Source organism: Anser cygnoides, chromosome 2 (assembly GCF_040182565.1).
Source record: "Anser cygnoides isolate HZ-2024a breed goose chromosome 2, Taihu_goose_T2T_genome, whole genome shotgun sequence".
Lineage (NCBI taxonomy): Eukaryota > Metazoa > Chordata > Aves > Anseriformes > Anatidae > Anser > Anser cygnoides.
The window spans coordinates 36703066-36721553 of NC_089874.1; the positions used below are offsets into that span (position 1 = coordinate 36703066).

The 18488-nt window shown below is 43.2% G+C and overlaps 1 protein-coding gene across 2 annotated transcripts in view; it reads left to right on the plus strand.

Annotated features, from left to right (window-relative positions):
• Positions 1 to 478: 478 nt before the first annotated feature.
• CREB5 (cAMP responsive element binding protein 5) overlaps positions 479 to 18488 on the plus strand; it is a 259814-nt gene continuing 241804 nt past the window's right edge. Inside the window, exon 1 of one of the 2 annotated variants that reach the window (XM_066991860.1) lies at positions 479 to 590. Coding sequence is in view for 1 of the 2 variants with exons in the window: in XM_013171914.3 (XP_013027368.1) it covers positions 3162 to 3164 (3 nt within the window). In the remaining variant the exon portion in view is untranslated. Of the gene's footprint in view, positions 591 to 961; positions 3165 to 18488 lie in introns of those variants that run through there. The other variant, XM_013171914.3, reaches the window with a different exon arrangement.

Below are 18488 nucleotides of genomic sequence, written 5' to 3' on the forward strand. Positions count from 1 at the left end.
AAGGAAAAATTAAAAAGAAAAAAAAAAGAGAAAAAAGAAAAAAGAGAAAAGAAAAAAGAAAAAAGAAAAAGAGAAAAAAGAAAAAGGAAAAAGAAAAAAGAAGAAAAAAGAAAAGAAAGAAAAAATAAAAGAAAAAAGAGAAAAAGAAAGAAGAAAAAAGAAAAAAGGAAAAAAAATTTTTTTAAAAAAGAAGGAAAAGAAAAAAAAAGAAGGAAAAGAAAAAAAGAAAAAAGTTGTTACGGGAGCCCCAGACAGACGGCCGGCCGGACAGACGTCCCCGACGGGGGGGGGGGCAGGGAGGGGGCGTGCCCTCCCTTCCCGATGACTCACCCCGCGGGGGGCGAGGCTTACGCACGCCCCGCCCCCGCCCCGCTCTCCCCGTCCCCCCCCCCCCCCCCCCGCCGCCCCCCCGCGCCGGCCCGCAATGATTTAGAAGTTCAGGAATCCCACGTGACGTCACGGCGGGTGATGTAATGGTGCTGTAAATAGCACGCATTGTAACCTTCCCTCAGTACAACGTGGTTCCTCCGCCCGCGCCGCCGGTCCCGTCCCCGCCGCGCTGCGCGCGCTGCGCCGCGCCGCGCCGGGCGGTAAGTTCCTGCAAACACCGCGCTGCCCCGGGAACCCGCACGGCTCCGCACCGGGGGTCGCTCCTCGCCGCCACCCCCCCCCCCCCCCCCCGCCGCCGCACGGGTCGGTGCTCCGGCGGGACGGAGCGCGGAGAGGGGGCGTGCGCGACCCCCGCGGGGCAGGGCAGCGGCGGCGGGGCAGGGGGCGCCCGGCACCTGGGAAGGGAGGGGATGGGAAGGGACGGGGCGGCGTGCGGTGGGATGCGGGGGCGTGGGGTAGGGTGAGGTGGCATGGGACGGGGTGAGGTGGGATGGGGTAGGGTGGCATGGGATGGGGTTGGATGGGGTAAGGTGGGATGGGGTAGGGTGGGATGGAGTAGGATGGGATGGGGTAAAAGGGGACGGGGTGGGATGAGTTGGCACGGCATGGGATGGGGTGGCATGGCATGGGATGGGGTGGCATGGCGTGGCATGGGATGGGGTGCCATGAGATGTGGTGGCATGGCATGGGGAAGGGGCTGCCCGGCGCTGACAGCTGCCCCCCGCTCCCCTCCGGCTCCCCCAAACTTCTGGGCGACTTTAGCGGCGGGGGGCGCCCCTCGGCCGCCGTGCCCGCGGGGAGATCCCGGTGCCGGCCCTCACGTCACGCTGCGGGCCGGTGCCCCCCGGGGATGCTCGGCTGGGATGCCGCCGGCACCGGGGCGAGGGAGAGCCCTTAGGGGACCCCCTTCCACTGACCCCCCCCTCCAGCCCCGCTCGTCGCCCCCCGGCCAGCTCCGCGCCCCCCCGCCTCAGCCCGGGGTCTCTCTGTGCCCCCGGTGAAGTTTTGGGGAGGCTGAGAGCCGCGGGGGTGTGGGGGGAGACCCGCACAACTCTGCCTGCTCCATTATTTGTGTCCCGGCACCGGGAGCGATCCCTCGGCTCCGGGGCTCAGTCGGAAGGAGGGAGGTCGTGCGAAGGGGTGGGTAGGAATAAAGGGAAAATGTGCATTTCTTTGAAAGCCCAGAGCGATATTAGGAGTTTGCTGAGCGGCCAGCTTAAAAGATTTTCGTATTTTATCGGCGAGAAGCGGCGCTTAGCTCGATGAAATCAAAGCTCGGGAGGAAGGCTGCTAATTGCTGCGAAGCATCTCGCTGGGGCTTTGCCTTGCGACCGTGCAGTTTTCAGAGATCCTCACCCGCTGGCTTGCACCAGACTTTCCCCGTCTGGCCGTTTGGACAACGAGCAGTGCGTCAAGCAACAGCGGTGGAGGGAAACTTTCTTGTAAGGAACTGTCACGCAGAAATAATCCAGAAACCGGGCTGAAAGAAAATTGGGAGTCGGAGGGTGAGAGCCGAAGGCAAAAGCGAAGCGTAATTCGTGGGGGTTTTGCGGGAGGATGGAAGCTTTCCTAAGAGGATGGTTTATTTTCAGTAGGAAAGTGTACGGAGTTGAAAGCCCCCGCCTGGCATTTCGTGACTTTCATGTGGTGAATGCGGTTGCCGGTATCAAAAGCTGGGAATTCTTCCTAAGAAATGGCTAAAATCCTTATTTGTGACTCCTTAGTCCCAAGGGGAGCTGTGCAGGTCGCAAAGCACCGGGGAGAAGTGTGATTAATGATCAGTGATTAGTGATAAGTGATTAGTGGTTTTATTCAAACTGTTACCTCTGACCAGAAGCACACATCAGAGGATTAACAGGCTCTTTAGATAAATGCTCATTAGTGGAAGGGGGAAAGCAAAGATAATAGGCATGCACACAGGGACAACTTTCTAGGAAAATCATTCCCGTCTCTGGCATAATAAGCTCGATTAGCAGAAAGGCTCTTTAATTTAAAAGTTGCTTTTATCTTGTAAATCAAAGATAGATGCACAAGTTCGCCGCGCTATTATAGCCTAAATTTTCCCATATCCACGGGACGTGGATTATCTCGGTGGCGATATTTTATGAAAAAAACACGCACGCACAAGACGCTTGAATCATTAGGAAACGGAACGCTGCCAAGTGCTGAAGCCCCGCAACCTGAGGCATCCCTCCATCCCTCCGTCCGTCCGTCCGTCCGTCCCCTCCCCGCAGGGCAGGGCAGGGGCTGCCGGCAGCGAACTAGATGGCGCAGTCCTGCGCTGTGTGTGCACATCCAGCGCTGGGTTATGAACCCAGCAAGTAGCAGCTTGCTAGGTGTCCTTCAACACTTCCAACAAAGTTGATTCTGTGCTGGCTCGGAGGCTAGACAGCGCTGCGAGTTTTTAGTCACATTTTCCATGCCGGTTAATCTGGGGAGTTAAAGGCTACTGGAAAAATTAGCCTCATTTACTCAAAGACCCGGTGAGCCGGAGGAGAGGACGAGAGGGGCAAACACCGCACCCTGGGACCTGACTCTTGACTGTGCTCTTTTCCACCCCTTTAATGAAGCACGGTTCTGATGGCCTTCGTTACTGAAGCCTAAAAGCTCTGGGTAGCTTTTCCCCCAGCTATCACTGGCAAAGGGAGGTGTTTGGAAGTGTGGCTTTTTTTTTATTTTTTTTAATTTTTTTTTTTAAGTCACGAAATAGAAAGAGCAGTTGGTGTGGTGGTTGAACAAAGTGACTTGGACCTGGCTGTACTCTACAGATAATGGTAAGGAGCCTGATTTTATGATAACTAACCAGGGATTTCTTATTCCTCTTTATCACTCATGGACCGTGAAGAGCTGATACCTACTGCTGCCCGAAGACTTTGGGATGTTTTTGCTGCCCTGTTAGCTTAGATGGGATTTATGTTTGTTTGCATCTGTTGAGATCGTCAAAGTCTCAAAACTTTAAATGCACTGAAGCAAGAAGTAGAAATAATTAATTTATGGCAGAAAAAAGAAACTGCTGCCGTCTCCAAGTGTTACTGTTTTAATTGGAGACACTCAAGCTGTCGGTTAATATCAAAAAGTTTCACATTAACCTATAAAAAATGCAATAAGCTCTGTTTGCCGCTCTTGAATATTGAATGGCACTCCTCCAGAAGTTACAACTGCAGGATTTGTAAAACTTTACACATTTAGGACAATCAGAACCCTCTCTCCCTAATCAAAATATCGACTCATCTTTTAGCTTCAATTAATCGAACTCTGCTTCTGCTCATTTAACATAAAGGGGAAGCAAACTGCATATGTAGATAGTAGAAAAGATAGGGGCGAGATTATATTTGCTGTTTTATATATATCACCATTTATCAGAACTATTTTCCTAGATAAAGAGTAGTATGTGCTTTTTAATTTGGTGTTTGCTTCCTCACTTTGTGAATCTAAAATATGCTGCAACTGCTTACGTTTATCCTGAGCGCCTCAGGGGAGTAAAAGATTGCTTCTGGGAGAGCTGGAGTTTGTTCTGGAGTTGATAAGGCAGAGGAAATCTCACATTGCCTTTAGAAGGTAATTTTAAGTACTGAAACTTTTAGCTTTGTGTGGGCAGAGTCCTCCCTGAGATGAGTAAGTATCGCAATGATTTGAGACTTCGTAACTTGTCTACGTGTAGCCCCCGGTAATAACCTGTTTCTGAGACCGTAATTGAGGCATGAGGATCTTTAATATTAGAGGAGGTCTTGCAAGATTGTTATTGCTTCTAAAACAATTCATTTAATCAAAGATATCCCCTAATCTTTGTCATCCTATTTCTGCTGTTAGTTAACTTTTTGGATTTTCTGGAAACCTGTTGCTTTGAGGACTTATCACTTTCTTTATGTATTATTATCTGTCTTTAGAGCTCAGTTTTAGTTCCAGTGAACATCTCTCTTATAAACCCTTTATTGTGAGAAAAATATTCTGGATAAGATTTTGCAATAAAAGAAGAGCAAAACTGTTACACCTTTAAACATCTTTTCATTATTAAGGACCATATGATTTATTCTTGGAGCAAGACAGTACTTTTTTTTTTTCTCAAGGCCCGCAAATACTGATTTTTCTTGTAACTTGTTACAGGAATACTCTACTCAGTAGACTCAGTTGCTTGAAACATGTATACATGTATAAAGCAACGGGTCTCGCAGTTCTGCTTCATATGTCCAAGTGATTCTTTTGTTTTGGCTTTGGTATCCCGTACTAATCAAATTAATAGGTAGGCATATATAATTAAGAGGGTTTACTCAGCTAAATCTTTCATGTATAAACTCTCTCTGCAGTGAATGCACATGAGTCTTAGTGGAAGTATTTGAAATGTTTTGAGATTTTGTCAGTCGTAGGCACTAATGCCAGGGCCGATCAGATATCTTGGTATGTTGCTGCCACTCTGCAACATCTCCAAACAATTTCTGTTGATTTGCCATCTCCCCTTCTCCATGCTGCATGCTGTTTAACCCCTGAAAGATATTATTTATAGATAAACGATACATTTTGATCTGTAAATTATAATGCTCTATGGCTCTTCAAATACTTCTCTGTTTTTTGGGCTTTCGCATTCTTCTGCCTTGAGAAATGCTTAAAGTTGATCACAAAATTAAAGCAACAGTTTGGATGAAATACTATGAGAACACTTTTTCCTCTTACTAAAACTTACATTACTATGTTAATTTGAAACTTTTACGGTGTAGTGTTCTTTAACACAGACAAAACAATGATCTCAGACAATATCTTACCACGCTGCGTTTGAACACGAGCCATATTACAGGAATAAGTACAGAAATTAGCTTTCGTAGACTTGACACATAAAACTAAAGTGCTGTTATGGAAATACTTTTTTTTGTTATACTCAAAGAAATGATTTAAATTATCTCAGGTATACATAACAAGCAGACATAACATGCATAAAATAATTATGCCAGTGATGCGGTGAGAAGACTTGTTGAAGCAGAAAAGCTGTTGTGCCTTGTTGCATCCAAGGAGCTGTTCTGTTGCTTTGCGCGCTGAGCGTTTGCTCACGTCGTGGCTCCGGTTGAAGGGGCAACCCTGACACTTTTGAAATAATAGTATGCCTACTATTTTACACTCAGGTGTTATTTTACTCTGTAATTAAAAATGTGGAGAGTCAGCATTTTTTTTATTAGCCGCCACATGGGAAATGCAGCTGTTACTTGGCTTTAGAGAGTTTAGGAAGGGTTGGTTGTGCTGCTTTGTACGTTTCTAGATGGTGATATCAAATGCTATTTTATAAACACGAAGAGATTTTCCAAGGATTTTGCTGAAGGCTGTAGGATTTTCAAAGTAAAACATTGAAAGCTTACTACAATTTCCTTAGCTTAAAAGTTGTTTTGCTTTTGGTTCTTGTTTCCGTCCCCTTTTTTGAGAATTTGTTCCAGAAGTCAGTCCTGCACACAACTTCCAAATAAATGCCTCAAAACATTGCAATTAGCAATGTTTATGTAGGTGTCCTACATTTATAATCGCATCCTTTGAGACAGTTCATGTCACCACCGTGGCAGCATTCCAGGTAAGGGGATGTGGAGGTGTGGGGTGCAGCCCCACTTGGCCAGAGAGCTCCACTCTCTGGGTGATGAAAAGGGCAACGTCTTTAGAAGAAGACGGGAGAACGAGATTTGAATTTAATTGGGGGAAAATACTACAAATCCTGTACTCCCTTTGCCAGAACCAGGAGTCGGTTCCGCTTTTCTTTGGCTCTGAATGTTTTCATTACTCTTACTAGGGTACTGAGACCTCTGGTAATAACTCAGGATCTGGGCATCGTTTGATCTCACCCTCAGCTTTCTACCTGCGTAAACTCTTCAAATAGTTTCTATTGCTTTCTCATCCCTGCAGGATTTTCTCTGAGGGCTTTCTTTGTGTGCCCTCATCCCAGTTTCGTACCTTTCTGAGGGCCCCATCTTTGGGTGCCCCTGCCACTTAATAGCATGATACAGTTTCGGAACTCAATCCCAGTCTCAGTGTACTTCTGTACTTTTAAGTTTTTTTGTTTGTTTGTTTTTTGTTTGTTTGTCCAAGGATGTGCTGAGCTTAAACTTGTTGTCCTTGAGCACGCTCCCTAAATCTAATACAGGAGTTATTAGAGAAGTGTATTTAATTAGGGTGATCTTTTCCTTATTTAGTAGCAGAAATGTTTTTTCCCCTGTTTACTTTGTGGGTTTATGCCTTCAGTTACTCTTTTACTGCATGTAGTGTAGTACAGTGCTGTTCAGAGCCAGCTTTTTTGAGCTGTTTGCAAGAACTCAGGAATTAATTTGCCTAAGGTGAGTAATTAACCTGGACCAGTGGTTCCTAGATTTAACATCTCAGGGCTTTTTCATATGTAAGTAATGTTAGTTAGTATGTAATGCTCAACACAGGGGGCTCTGTAGCACAACAAATGGAATTAGAGATTGGGGTTAGGATGTGTTGTGTGAGCGGCTACAGTAAGCACTAATTTGAGAGGTTATCACATTGCCCTCCATATGTATTTTTTCCTTTATTGTGCTTTAAATGTTTAAGTTCTGGAGTGCTGAGTTGGTACGGCGGTTACCCACAGAATAGCACTTGGTCTAAGCAAGCAACGAAGCCCTCCAAGATACAGATGATGTTATCGTTAGGTCGCTCTGTTGTGCACTGATTCTCCAAACCAATTGCCAGTAACTCAGTGTTGTATGAACTAGTTTACCATTATTCCCTGTCCAAACATACCACTTATTTTACTTTAAACAACAACAACTTATATTTAATAGCAATAGTTAGCTGCTAGGTGAGGAGCTTCAAATTGTGAATAGTAAACCCTACCTCTGCAGGAGCTACTCTGAACTGATTTTAGTCGGTGGGTTTAATCTTGGCCTGCTTCTGGTTTTGGTCAGGTCAGGGAATTAATTTGTCACTAAATATTTTTAGGAGCCCAGCAGGAACTCCAAAGGTGATCTGAGAGTGTGACAGCAAAGGACCTGGAATTATGCTGGTCCAAAAACGAGCACTGCGTGTGTCAGAAATTTGGGCATGAGAATACCTCACTTATAGGAAACTTCTGTTCTTGGAATTGAAGTAGTTTATAACCTGAAGAACTAAAAGCTGAGCAATGGTGTACAGAAAACATAATCAATCACTTTGTTCAGGACTGTCTTTTACTACCTGCTGTTTAACTTAATTTCTGAGTGAATGTTTTAGGAGGAAGAAATATTTTAAAGGTTTTGTGAGAATTTCAACCACCACATCAACTTACTTTTTTTTTTGTGACTAAAAAAAACCTAAAACGCTTTTTTTGCTTGTGAAAATTTGGGGGGGTGGTAGTGTTGCACTTTTTTTTTGAGGTTGATGAGATCAGAATCTACAACTGTAGAGATTTCCCCAATGGTGTGCAAAATGAGGGGAAAAAATAGATTTTGTAATTAAAAACATGTTAAGGAATTTTCCTTCTTTCCTCACTTCCATATCCTTAAGTGCATCTGTGTAGTGTGTGAAGATTATTTTTTTTTTTAAACTGGCTGTGTAATGGAAAGGTATTTAAAAAGACAGTGGAGGAAAAAATGAATGATGTAGGTACTAAGCTACTACAACATTTTCTAAAATCTTTTTACTACTTTTTCATTCTTCAGTGCTAATAAAGCAGTGTATGGACTCAAGAATAGAAATAAATAGAATTTGAGTAATTGCTGGTTTAATGCAAAAAGTGAGAGAAAGCAGTAATTTGATGTGAATCTTTAAAAGACAAGTTCCTCTAAATAACCCGCTATGAAAGTAGAGAAGATCAAAAGAGTATGACTGGGTAAGGAGAATTACATTCTCGTGGATTTTTTAAAAAAAATCATAGTACAGCCTAATTCTCCAGTCACCCTGATACAAATCTGGAGCAACTCTATTGAAATCTGTGGCGTTACAGGCTGGTGTAACACTCATTGAGGAGAAAATTAGATTCACGGGGTCCATTCTGCATGTAGCCTATCAGTCGCGCGCTGTGCAAATCCCATTATTAAAGTGCTAGCCTGACATGTCGTGTTAAGGGCGGCTGTTTCCCCAGGATGAACATGTTTGTAGCTCTCCTTGTCTCGTGGCCACTTTTAAGGGGGCAGGGGGATATTGAGGATACTTATTTTGTGCTCAATTAATATTCCTTCCGTGCGCTCTCCTTCCTCTCATGAGCTTTATGTGTGGGTGCGCAGTCTGCACTCTCCATCATCTATCTGTCTGTGTCTTGTTGGCTGTGACAGTCGCCACTCCAGCCTCAGGCTTGCACAGCGTAGGCGAAAAGCCCATCAAGTTTTTCAGTTAGATGTGGCACTGCCTAATTCTAACACCGATGTGCCTTTTCTCTCTTAATAATGCTGTTGTGAATTGGGAGTGACGCCTTAGATCTCAGTCATGTTTTGTTTGTGAAGTTTTGTGGGATTTTTTCTTTTCCTTTAAAAAAGAGAGAGGTGGAGGGGGAAAGAAAGGGGAAGACAGTGGAGCCCTACAGTTCTAGTAATTTTAATAACAAGGCCCAAGCCACTCCAGTGTCCTGAGCAGTCTCTAGGCTGCAAAGGAGAGCAGACAAAGTCTTTCCAAAATTGTGAAAAATCTTGTCACTGCCGGAGCTATTCTGATTTTTTTTTTTTTAAAGAGCAATCAACAGGAGTTTTAAATAAGAAAAACACTATAAAGAGTAGTAAATAGACAGTGTTCAACCCTCCTGTCCCCCAATCTCTAATTGTGTACATCCAATTACAACTTTCTTAAACTGACCCAGGGTACATGGGGTCAGCTCTGAAACTTTTGGAATTGGTATTGCTCCATGGACTGCACTGAAACTGTGTGGAGTGGGGATATGCTACCCCTGTTCAATAATGGTACACAACAAACAGCGTCTGCGTATACCCTTCGTAGGAGGATATAATAAGAAGTTTCAGGCCTTACAACTGTCTCTGGTGTGGAAAGGTCCACTGGACCCTTAACAATCCAGAGGTTAATTTATTTAAAAAAAAAAAAAAAAGAAAGAAACAAAACCACAACTATTATTTCATTGTCAAACATTTTTAAAAAGCACTATTTATGTAGGGCCTATATAAGCACACATTGTTTTATGTTCCTTCTGCTGCTTTGCAGTTGACTAAACCATTATTCTCGGAGCACTGCTGTGCTGAGATCATCAGTGATGATGGTGTGAAAACAAACAAGTTTCATCAGGAGTAGGCACTATATAATTTGACAGAGACATTGTCAGCACCAAAACATCTATATTAATTTCATCTCCAGGCAAACCAAAGTACAAATTGGATGGTTAGTGGGAAAAATTCATCCCTAGGAGGAAGGGGAAGGGGATTGCATCTAATACGGCTGGGTGCTATATCAACTGAAATGAGGACATTTCTCAATCCCCATTGAAGTCAATGGGCATTGAGGGCACTCAGGGACTAGTGGCATTGAGTCCTTTTCCTCCAAAGTTTAGCAAAACTGCTGAGATGCAACTTAATTCCTCATTAATTCAAACTCCTAGCAAGTTCTTGGGAGAAAAGCTCTCTTTGCTGTAGATCGAGACACCCTCCATCTCTTCAAAAGAGAGCTAAAAAAGTATGTGCTCTACTTCTGAAGCCTTCAAGGCATTCTTCAATGTGATGAGTGACAATTAGTGCTGATATTCTGCACGTACCTTAAAGTTGCAAAAATGGTGCTTTGGAGAAAAACATTTCTGGCCTCTTATGTTAAATAAGGACACAGACGCCTATTTTATGCCTTTGAAGGCAATTTTTAACATCATCAAGAATGATACTATATTCCTCAGTGTTAAACAGCTTTGAGAGAAACAAATACGTGTAGTCAAATATGTCAAACAGTGAATAAACATGCGTATTCTCCACCACCCCGACCCCCCCATTTTTTTTTCCTTCATCAGTGGAAAAGTATGGGAGGGTCTTTTTAATACAAAGTCAATGAATCTCAGATGAGACAATCAATTTAACAATACCCTAAAATCGGGGTTCCAGATATCTCATTTTACTGCTATACTGTGGCCATACACTTGAACCTCTTACTGGATTACCTAAACTGAGTGAGGCTTGTAGGATAGACAGGGAAACACCTTAAAAACACTGCTCTCTCTGTAGCAGTTAGGGTGTTTTCTTCTGTTTTCTCTCCTGCACTGTCTGATTCTATACATTTTTTTCTTGCCAAAAAGCTGGTATCCCTAAATATAAGGATAGCCTATTTCTAGGCTGTCAGTCTCCCAGTTTTCAGTTCAGTTTTTAGTCCATGCACTGTCAGCCAAATGCTTTTCAGCAGACTGAAAGTTTTTGGGGGCAGAATAAGCTGAGGATAAATATTTAGAACATCATAAATAATGCCAAATTATTTTGTAATAAGGACAATAAGAGATACAATAATGACTGTCTTATGACACAAGTCATGAAAACAGGTTTTTATTTTCAAATTTTTATTTTCTACATTGGCTTCGAATAGCTTAAACGTAGTGAAGATGCCTTGGCAGTGAAGCGTGAGTTTGGCATGCCGCGTACAATGAGGTCCTTGCTGTGTCTTTTTCTTTGAGGAGGCTTTCTTCAGACAGGAGAAGATGCAGCACGAGGAGTGCCACTGAGCCGCATGGCATGGGAGCACGCGCCGTGCAGTGCGTGCTACTGCAGCAGCAGAAGTCACCTTATGCCTTTCCCCACTACTAAAATTGCCAGCTACCCAGGTTCGGGTGTTTTTTGTCTTCAGAGAGCCCTTGCAAAATTTCAAGCGAATTTCTTACTCAGCTCCAGTGCCTAGGAAATACTGCTCTATGGCAGGAAACGTCCACGTCTACATTTACCAAGGCTTTAGTGCCATGTAGCACCTGACATGGGCAGGCATCACATGGGGAATGTGTTTTGTACAATATCGACTGTTTTTAGTCTGACGTGGCAGAACTCTAAGACCAAAACCAGGGCTGCAAGCTGGCATGCTGGTTTGTATTGAGAAGCTCTTGCCTGTACAATAAATGATACACAGCAATACACTGTAGCATATTGCTGGGGGAGAGAAGGGCAAAAGCAACTGCTAAATGCTACCGAAATAACAAAAATATTTGTGAAAGACTTAAATGAAAATGCAACTAACTGTACTTTTTTAGCCTTTTACAACTCCGTGGATAGCATCTTCCTCATACCCAGTGCCTTCCCAATAGCTATCTCAAAAACATACGTTAAAATAGTGTGATCCTTTTGGTGTCCACAGAAAAATGCTGGTTACTTGTCCATCTGAAGACCAGCTCTGCTTAGAGCAGCCTGTGCTCTTGAGCATGGTGTGTGTAAGATGGCCTCTAATGTGGCAAGGTCCTGAGAGAACCTCTTCTCTCTCGCCAAACCCTGTATTTAGCACGGAGGGGATTTCCTTTCCGTTGTGCAGAAGAAACAGTTGGGCCACACGGTTTCTCTGCTGTCCCATTTCGTCCTGAGTTAAAGCAAGCAGCGGTTGCCAGGGGTAAGGCTGGTGTCCTGCGGTTGGAGAATGAGCAGCAGCTCTGGGGGGAGATGCTCTGCCACGTGCAGGCAGGCCGGGGGCTTTCCTGGAGGAAAAACGTGCTCACCCAAGACTTTCATGAGAAGAAAGTCACTGAAGAACATGGTATGCAGAGGCCTGAAGCTGTTCACAGATCAAGTTCTGTGACTAGCTTCTGCCAAAATGAAAGGGATGGAAAATATTCAAAAAAGTCAGAATACTCGATTTCAACATTTTTTCAAAGTGAGACGCATCTCCTTTGAAAAGGACTTATTTTAAGGAAGACATGAGGCCATAAATCACTCAAAAATAAGTATTTGCTTTGTGCTGCATAATGCCGTTCAGGTTGATGCAAAACAATTTTGTGTTTATCCATCTATCACTATTTGTCTGCTCTCTCAGTTTAGGGGGCTAAGGTTTCTCTAACTTTGCTGTCTACCTGCGCTGCACGTGTGTATGTGTGTGTACAGTATAGTGCTGTGTGTATAAAGGAGGAGCAAGATTCTGGAGAGCTGGGCTGGCTGAGAACTTCAAAACACTGGGTTGAAGCCTTTTGTTGGCAGAAGTGCCAGATCTCCAGAACATTTTCTATAACTTTATCTGATCTGGTTTGATCTGACTGGGTCAGAGACTTTGACTGCCTTCCACGGAGTGCAACAATGTCCTCGTCAACTGAGGGAGCTGGAAAAAACTAGTTGGGAGGAGCCAAGATTTTGCATGGCAACTTCATTGAGAATAAAGTTAGCAGAGGCTGTCCTCTGAAAACACTGTCCAAAAAAAAATATCCCATTAAATCTTTGCATAACTGTTAAAGTCAGAAATTGAGGTACATGGGGAAATAATCATTCTTAGTTGTGCTACTGCCTTAGGTTTTTAGGGTCTTTTATTTTCATGTCTTATTTGAGGAAATGTCAGTGTCTTAAATGGGAACCTATTATTGTGAATTAGCATCTGGTGGAAGGTCTGGTACAAGGTTAGATTTATTTGAATGTTCTAAATTGGATCAAAAGGGAGCTGAAGGAACAATTAGTGTTTTTTTAGTTACATAATTTTTGTTTGCTGTTGAGTAAATTAGTTTCTCAGTTTTTATCGTGAGACTTACAAGTGTTGTTTTTTTTTTGGGGGGGGGGAAGATATTCTTACTTAATCCCGTTAAGTGTGGAATTGCATTTCTTGTAGCTTTTCTTAAATCAAGTGCAGTATATAATCTCTGTGTGATGGCTCTTTAACTTGTCTTGTCAAGTGTGCTTTTTGGTGGCTTGATGTTATGTAGAACATTTCCTTCCTGTACTCTAGCATTTCTAACCAAAATCTGAGTATGTTTGAAACCTTAGCTTATTCACACTTCCTAATCATAATCCCCTTGGTTTCCTTGTCAGCACCTTTTTGTGGTATTTCTCTGGACACCTCTATCTAATATCTCCAGAGGTTATTCTACAGAGCAACCTTTGACAAGATCTATTACTTACTACTTACTGCTTTTAACAAGGTGAAAAGAGGTCAACCTCTGTAAAAGGCAGGCATTATTAGAAGACTGCCATAGAGTCTCTCTGTGGCTTGTCCATCTCTTGTGGCAGCACTGTCTGTGAATCAGTTCAGGAGCCTCCTCTTAAAGTGCAAACAAAATACATTTATGACTGGGTATGAGTATACGTAGATAAGGTATGTCCTCGGGAAAGCGTTACAAAGCTCTGGGCCCTTTCAAGGTTATAGACTTGAAAGACCGTAGTTCCTCTTTCAAGGTCATAGACTGATAGACCCACTGGAATCTGGGAATTTTGCTGTCATCTTCAAGTGTAACAGGATTTAAGGTTATTAGTTTTTGTGTGATCCATTTAATTGAGACTCATGACCAATGCTAATGACTTTTGCTGCTGGAAAAATTGAATTGGTAATTTGGTTACCTCTCCTCCTAGAACTCAGGATCTTCTAAATTAGAGTTGGTGTTGTCTATTTTTGTAACCATATTAAGATGCAAAGCCTACCTCTTCACGATTTGAAAAAACAGATTGCAAAATCTCACTTTGTCAAAAGAGTAACTGCAAGATCCTTTTGGCTGACATAGAAAATCTTAAAAAAAATAGAGAAAACATGTTTTCCCCCAAATTAATTAAAAAGCTGAGAAATTGTATGGGAGAGCTTAGACAGATCCCAGAAGTATTTAAAATAACACTTAAAATGGCTTGTTGATGAATGAAAAATCTTTCTAGGGTGCCTTGACGTATCTCAGTCTGGGTTTAGTCAATGAAAGATTATGATTTTTTTTTTTGTTTGTTTTACAGTTGCATACTGTAGCTTGCTCCTTCCTGATTTCTGTATATGCAGAACCTACAAAAACTGCTGGTATATCTTTCAGATGCAAACAACTATAGCACATGGAAAACAACACAAAACAAACAAACAAACAAAAACATGAACAAACAAAAACCCTACCTGAAACTTAACAGTAAATCATATGGATTATTCCTCTCACCCCCAAACACTGAAAGCCAGACTAACTTGTTGCTAACATAGCTCTCACTTTCTGTCCAGAGTTGAACAATCAATCACATGCAGCCAGTGACCAAAGTGCTCTGTCTTGGATAGAATTTAAATTTGATTCACCTAATGGGAAGCAATTGCCACATGACTCATGTACGTGTACAGCTGTGGCTGAGCCCTTTTGCAGAAACTAGGCATGATAACTGTCTTGAGATTATCTAAAGGTGTAGAGGGAGAGTAGGGTGTAAATGTGAAATGTAGATTGCTTGTTTTGTCTTCAAGCAAGAAAGTGAAATGAAAAGAAGCTTTTTCTTGGTATCACACAGAGGTTAAAACATGTACTGTCTAGGCAAAACCATTGTGTGCAAGATGCAGAAGAGGCTTCCTTGGTGTGTTGTGATTCTTCATGTTCTGTTTGTTTCCCATGTCAGCAACATCCCAAAAGTTCATTCAGTAAAAATTTATATGTAGTAGTGTCTTGGCATATTCCCTTTTGCCCAACTCACCCTTTATTTTTCCATTATGCCACAAAGTCCCATTTTTGTCGTTGTTTGTTTGTTTGTTGCTGTTTTCTGTTTTTTTTTTTTTTTTCTTTTTTGATTGCATCATCGCCTTCAGTTCAAACACTTTGTAACTGGACATTCAGTAACTTACCGAGGGAGTTGGCCTTACTCAAACACTGACATTGAAAGCTGTATCCTGTGGGCTCTCTCTGTGCTCGGATGAGTAAGTGTTTGCAGAATGTTCCTCTGAGGCTGAACCCTAGAGAATGAGATGAAAAGGCTGCATGGTGCTTGGATGCAACAACATGGCAGAGCAGGAGAGGGATAAACAAATCCTTACTAACTGGGAAGACTGGGGACCGGTTTTCTTGTCTGTTTTTGGAGTGAGAAAGATGAAGTCTGTCTACTGAGGACTTAGTGGGAGGAGGTGGAGTATAACCATGGTCGGGCTAAATGGCCATGAGGTGGGATCTGCTTTCCACTCAAAGCCTTATGTTTTTGTGAAGGTCTTTAAAATAAAACATGTAGTCAGCCTCTGCAGGTTGAATCCATCCCTGCTGGAAACTGTTGACCTTTTAGAGTAAACCCAAGTCTTAATACAAGTTTAGTACAACGATCCTAATATTAGGATTTGTACGTTTTAAATTACAGCCGTAAGAGTAAGGTGCTACCAAAACAAAAAGGAATTACTTTCCCCTCTTTACTTTTGTGACTATATGTGATAACATACAGTTGATGAATAACATCTGATTTACATTTTGTCAGAGAAGTTTGTATATGTGCTTCTTTTGTTTTATTTTCCCCCAAACTGTCCACAAAAGCCCTACTGCTCATCTCTGTAAAACCCTGCATTGACTTCAAGGGGAATTCCATGTATAATTGCAGAAAAAAGATGCAGAGCCTATAGTGTGGCCATGTCTTACAGCAAAAAGGGCTATGCTTTCTCTTTCTCTGCACTTCTGCTTTCATGCTTGCTTTTATTCATTTTTTTCCAAATACTAGCACTATTAGAAGTGCTATATGTCACATTCTTGTTGCATTAAAGCTATAAAGAGGATTTGCACAGATTTTGCAGTCTCCCTCAGATGAGACAGAAGAGTGTGCACGACAGGCAAACCATCACTGAAAAACAAATTCCTTTGCTGTACTCTTAGCCAAGTTCTAGAGGGCACCCAGCTCCACATCCAGCCAACAATCTGGAGGCTGAAAAGCCTCTCCTTTGATCCACTGAACTTCTTGTTAAGTGTAGATGGCTGTGAAGCTGTAAATACAGAGAGACCGAGTACTTGGAGTAGTAGGAAAAGGTCAAAGACATTTAGGAAGCCCAATGAATCCTTGTGGGTGTGGTGACTGAGCAGTTAATTCCCTTGACTGTTAAATTTTGTTTGTGCATAGTCTGTTTGGGAAAGTACAGCTCAAATTAAATGCATTTTAGATTTTCTGTGAGGTACCTGAGTGAGGGTCAACTTTATGCAGATGAAATTACATCTACAAATCTGTTAGCAGTTGAGAAACTCACAAGTGACCACCTCTTCTCCTCATGTACCTCTGTAGAGATTAAAAATTAAAAAAAAAAAAAAGGCAGTTACGTGGCTTTCTGTCCAAACTCGTTGCTTTCATTTTAAGACTCCAAACTTGGAAAGAAGAAATGTGCTTGGCCTAGGGGGGAGCTTTCTTGCCACCATGGATATAGTGTTTTCAAGTGGTGGTTGAAGGTGTGGCCTGTTTGCATCTGCTGGAGCAGAAATGTGGGATCTGCTGGGAGCAGAGGCTCTTTGTAAAGAGTTTGGGCTATGTTACCCCTTCCTACTCATTTGAATCCTGCCGAGGAGACCTGTGAGGTGCACCTGTCCTGTCACGGGTACCCGCTGGACAGGGATAAGGCAACTCTCCTGCCCTGCCTTTTCCTGCAAAGGAGCCCTAGCAGTGTTGTCTAACATTCTCCCTTTCCCTTTCCTTTTTTTTTTTTTTTTAAAGTTTATTTTTTTCCCTCAGAGCATGTTAGCCAAATCCACCTCCCTGTTAGCAAATCATACCAGGCCTATTGGGAAAGGCTTTTGTGACTCCCTTGAAGCAGAGGATGTTCTTGGTACGTGGTCTGCCTGGGCAACCTGCACAAGTAGGGGCATGTGTGTAAGGAATTCCCCCAAGTTTTGGGTCATCAAAATTATGTCTAAACATGGTGTGCTACAGTGTTTCTAACAGGAAATACGAGCTTAGCAGAGCAGAAGGGGTATTTGCAGGTTTCTGGAGGAATATGATGGTGGCAGGAGCTGTCACAGGTGGATTACTATTCCTTCCCAATGATCTGGACACAGTTTGGAGGGTGGCATTTTCCTTCCTGGCAGGCCATGCTAACAAGCACTCTGTGCTCCTAGAGCAGCACTCTGCTTCTGCTGTCTTCTCCTGGCCTCCTTTACTCTGTCTCTTAAAATAAAATAAAAAATCAAAGAAAATCTCCACAAGTGAATTGCAAGAATGGTGAAAGTGTGGAAATGTCTTTTTTCCCAATCTGTGATGCTGTCAGCCCTTCCCACATCTCCAGGTTTGCCATCAGATAGGGTAGGCTCTTTTATCACGAGCAGAATACTCCAAAACAACATCGGCTTTAATTTCAAAGAGAAGGGAAAATGCTAGTTCAGATGAATCTGTAAGTCAGTGGAGGTATTTTGTGTTCAAAAGACAAGCCCTTTTCTGGCTGTAAACACTGTTACACTACTTGATATAGTACTTTTGTTTACGTTATGGTTTTGCCAATTAGTACAAATTTACTTTCAAGATGATGAAATGCTTTTGATTTTTTAACTTTTTTCTTTTTTTTTTATAAACCTGTTTGTGGTGTGATGGTGATTTCCTATGGAATAAGTGTCTCTGGGTAGATGAGTCTCCTGTGCTGGATGGATAAAAAGTGTTGCAGTAAATTGGTATGGTATTAAACCAGATTACTGCTGTTTCTGCTGTTGTGCTGGGACTCTGCTCTACGGCACTTGTAAGTTCTGCATTTCCAAAGGCTTGGAAAAATACTCTCACGAAAAAACAAACATGGTGGGTAATGAAGGCTAAAATTGTTTATCCTGATCACATCAATTGGAAAATGATCTTCACTCAGCAACTCTTTTACCAGCAAATTAAGGCACCAGTGAGGGTGTTGGTGCTGGGGACTGGGCTTTGCTGCAACTTCTGGTGGGCTCCTGCTCAGTGCTCTGCCCCTGGCCCATGAAAATGTTGCTTCTTTCGCTCTGCGGGAGGGCTTTTCTTCTCAGCTACGTGCTTTGTGTAAAGAAATTACTACGCTCAAGCTGTAATTTGTTGCAGCGTGTCCGGTAAAAGCCGAGGTTTGCTGCCTTAAGATGTCATCTTAAGAGCGCAGGCAGCGCGCAGCTTCCCTCGCTTTGCGCGCTGCCTCCCGACATCGCCGCCCCCAGCGATGCTGCTCGCGGGTTCCTTCGGGCGAACCTGGGCTTACAGAGGAGTCCCTCTTGTTCCTTTCGGGCCGCCCAGAAGGGAGGAAAAGCCCAGCGCCCCGCAGCAATCCCCTCTGCTCGGCGCCGCGAGCGGGGCTCCCTGCGCGGCCTCGCCGCCAGAGGCTGCTGCCAGCCCGCGCTGCGGGCACGGCCCCTGCGGGCCCCGTGC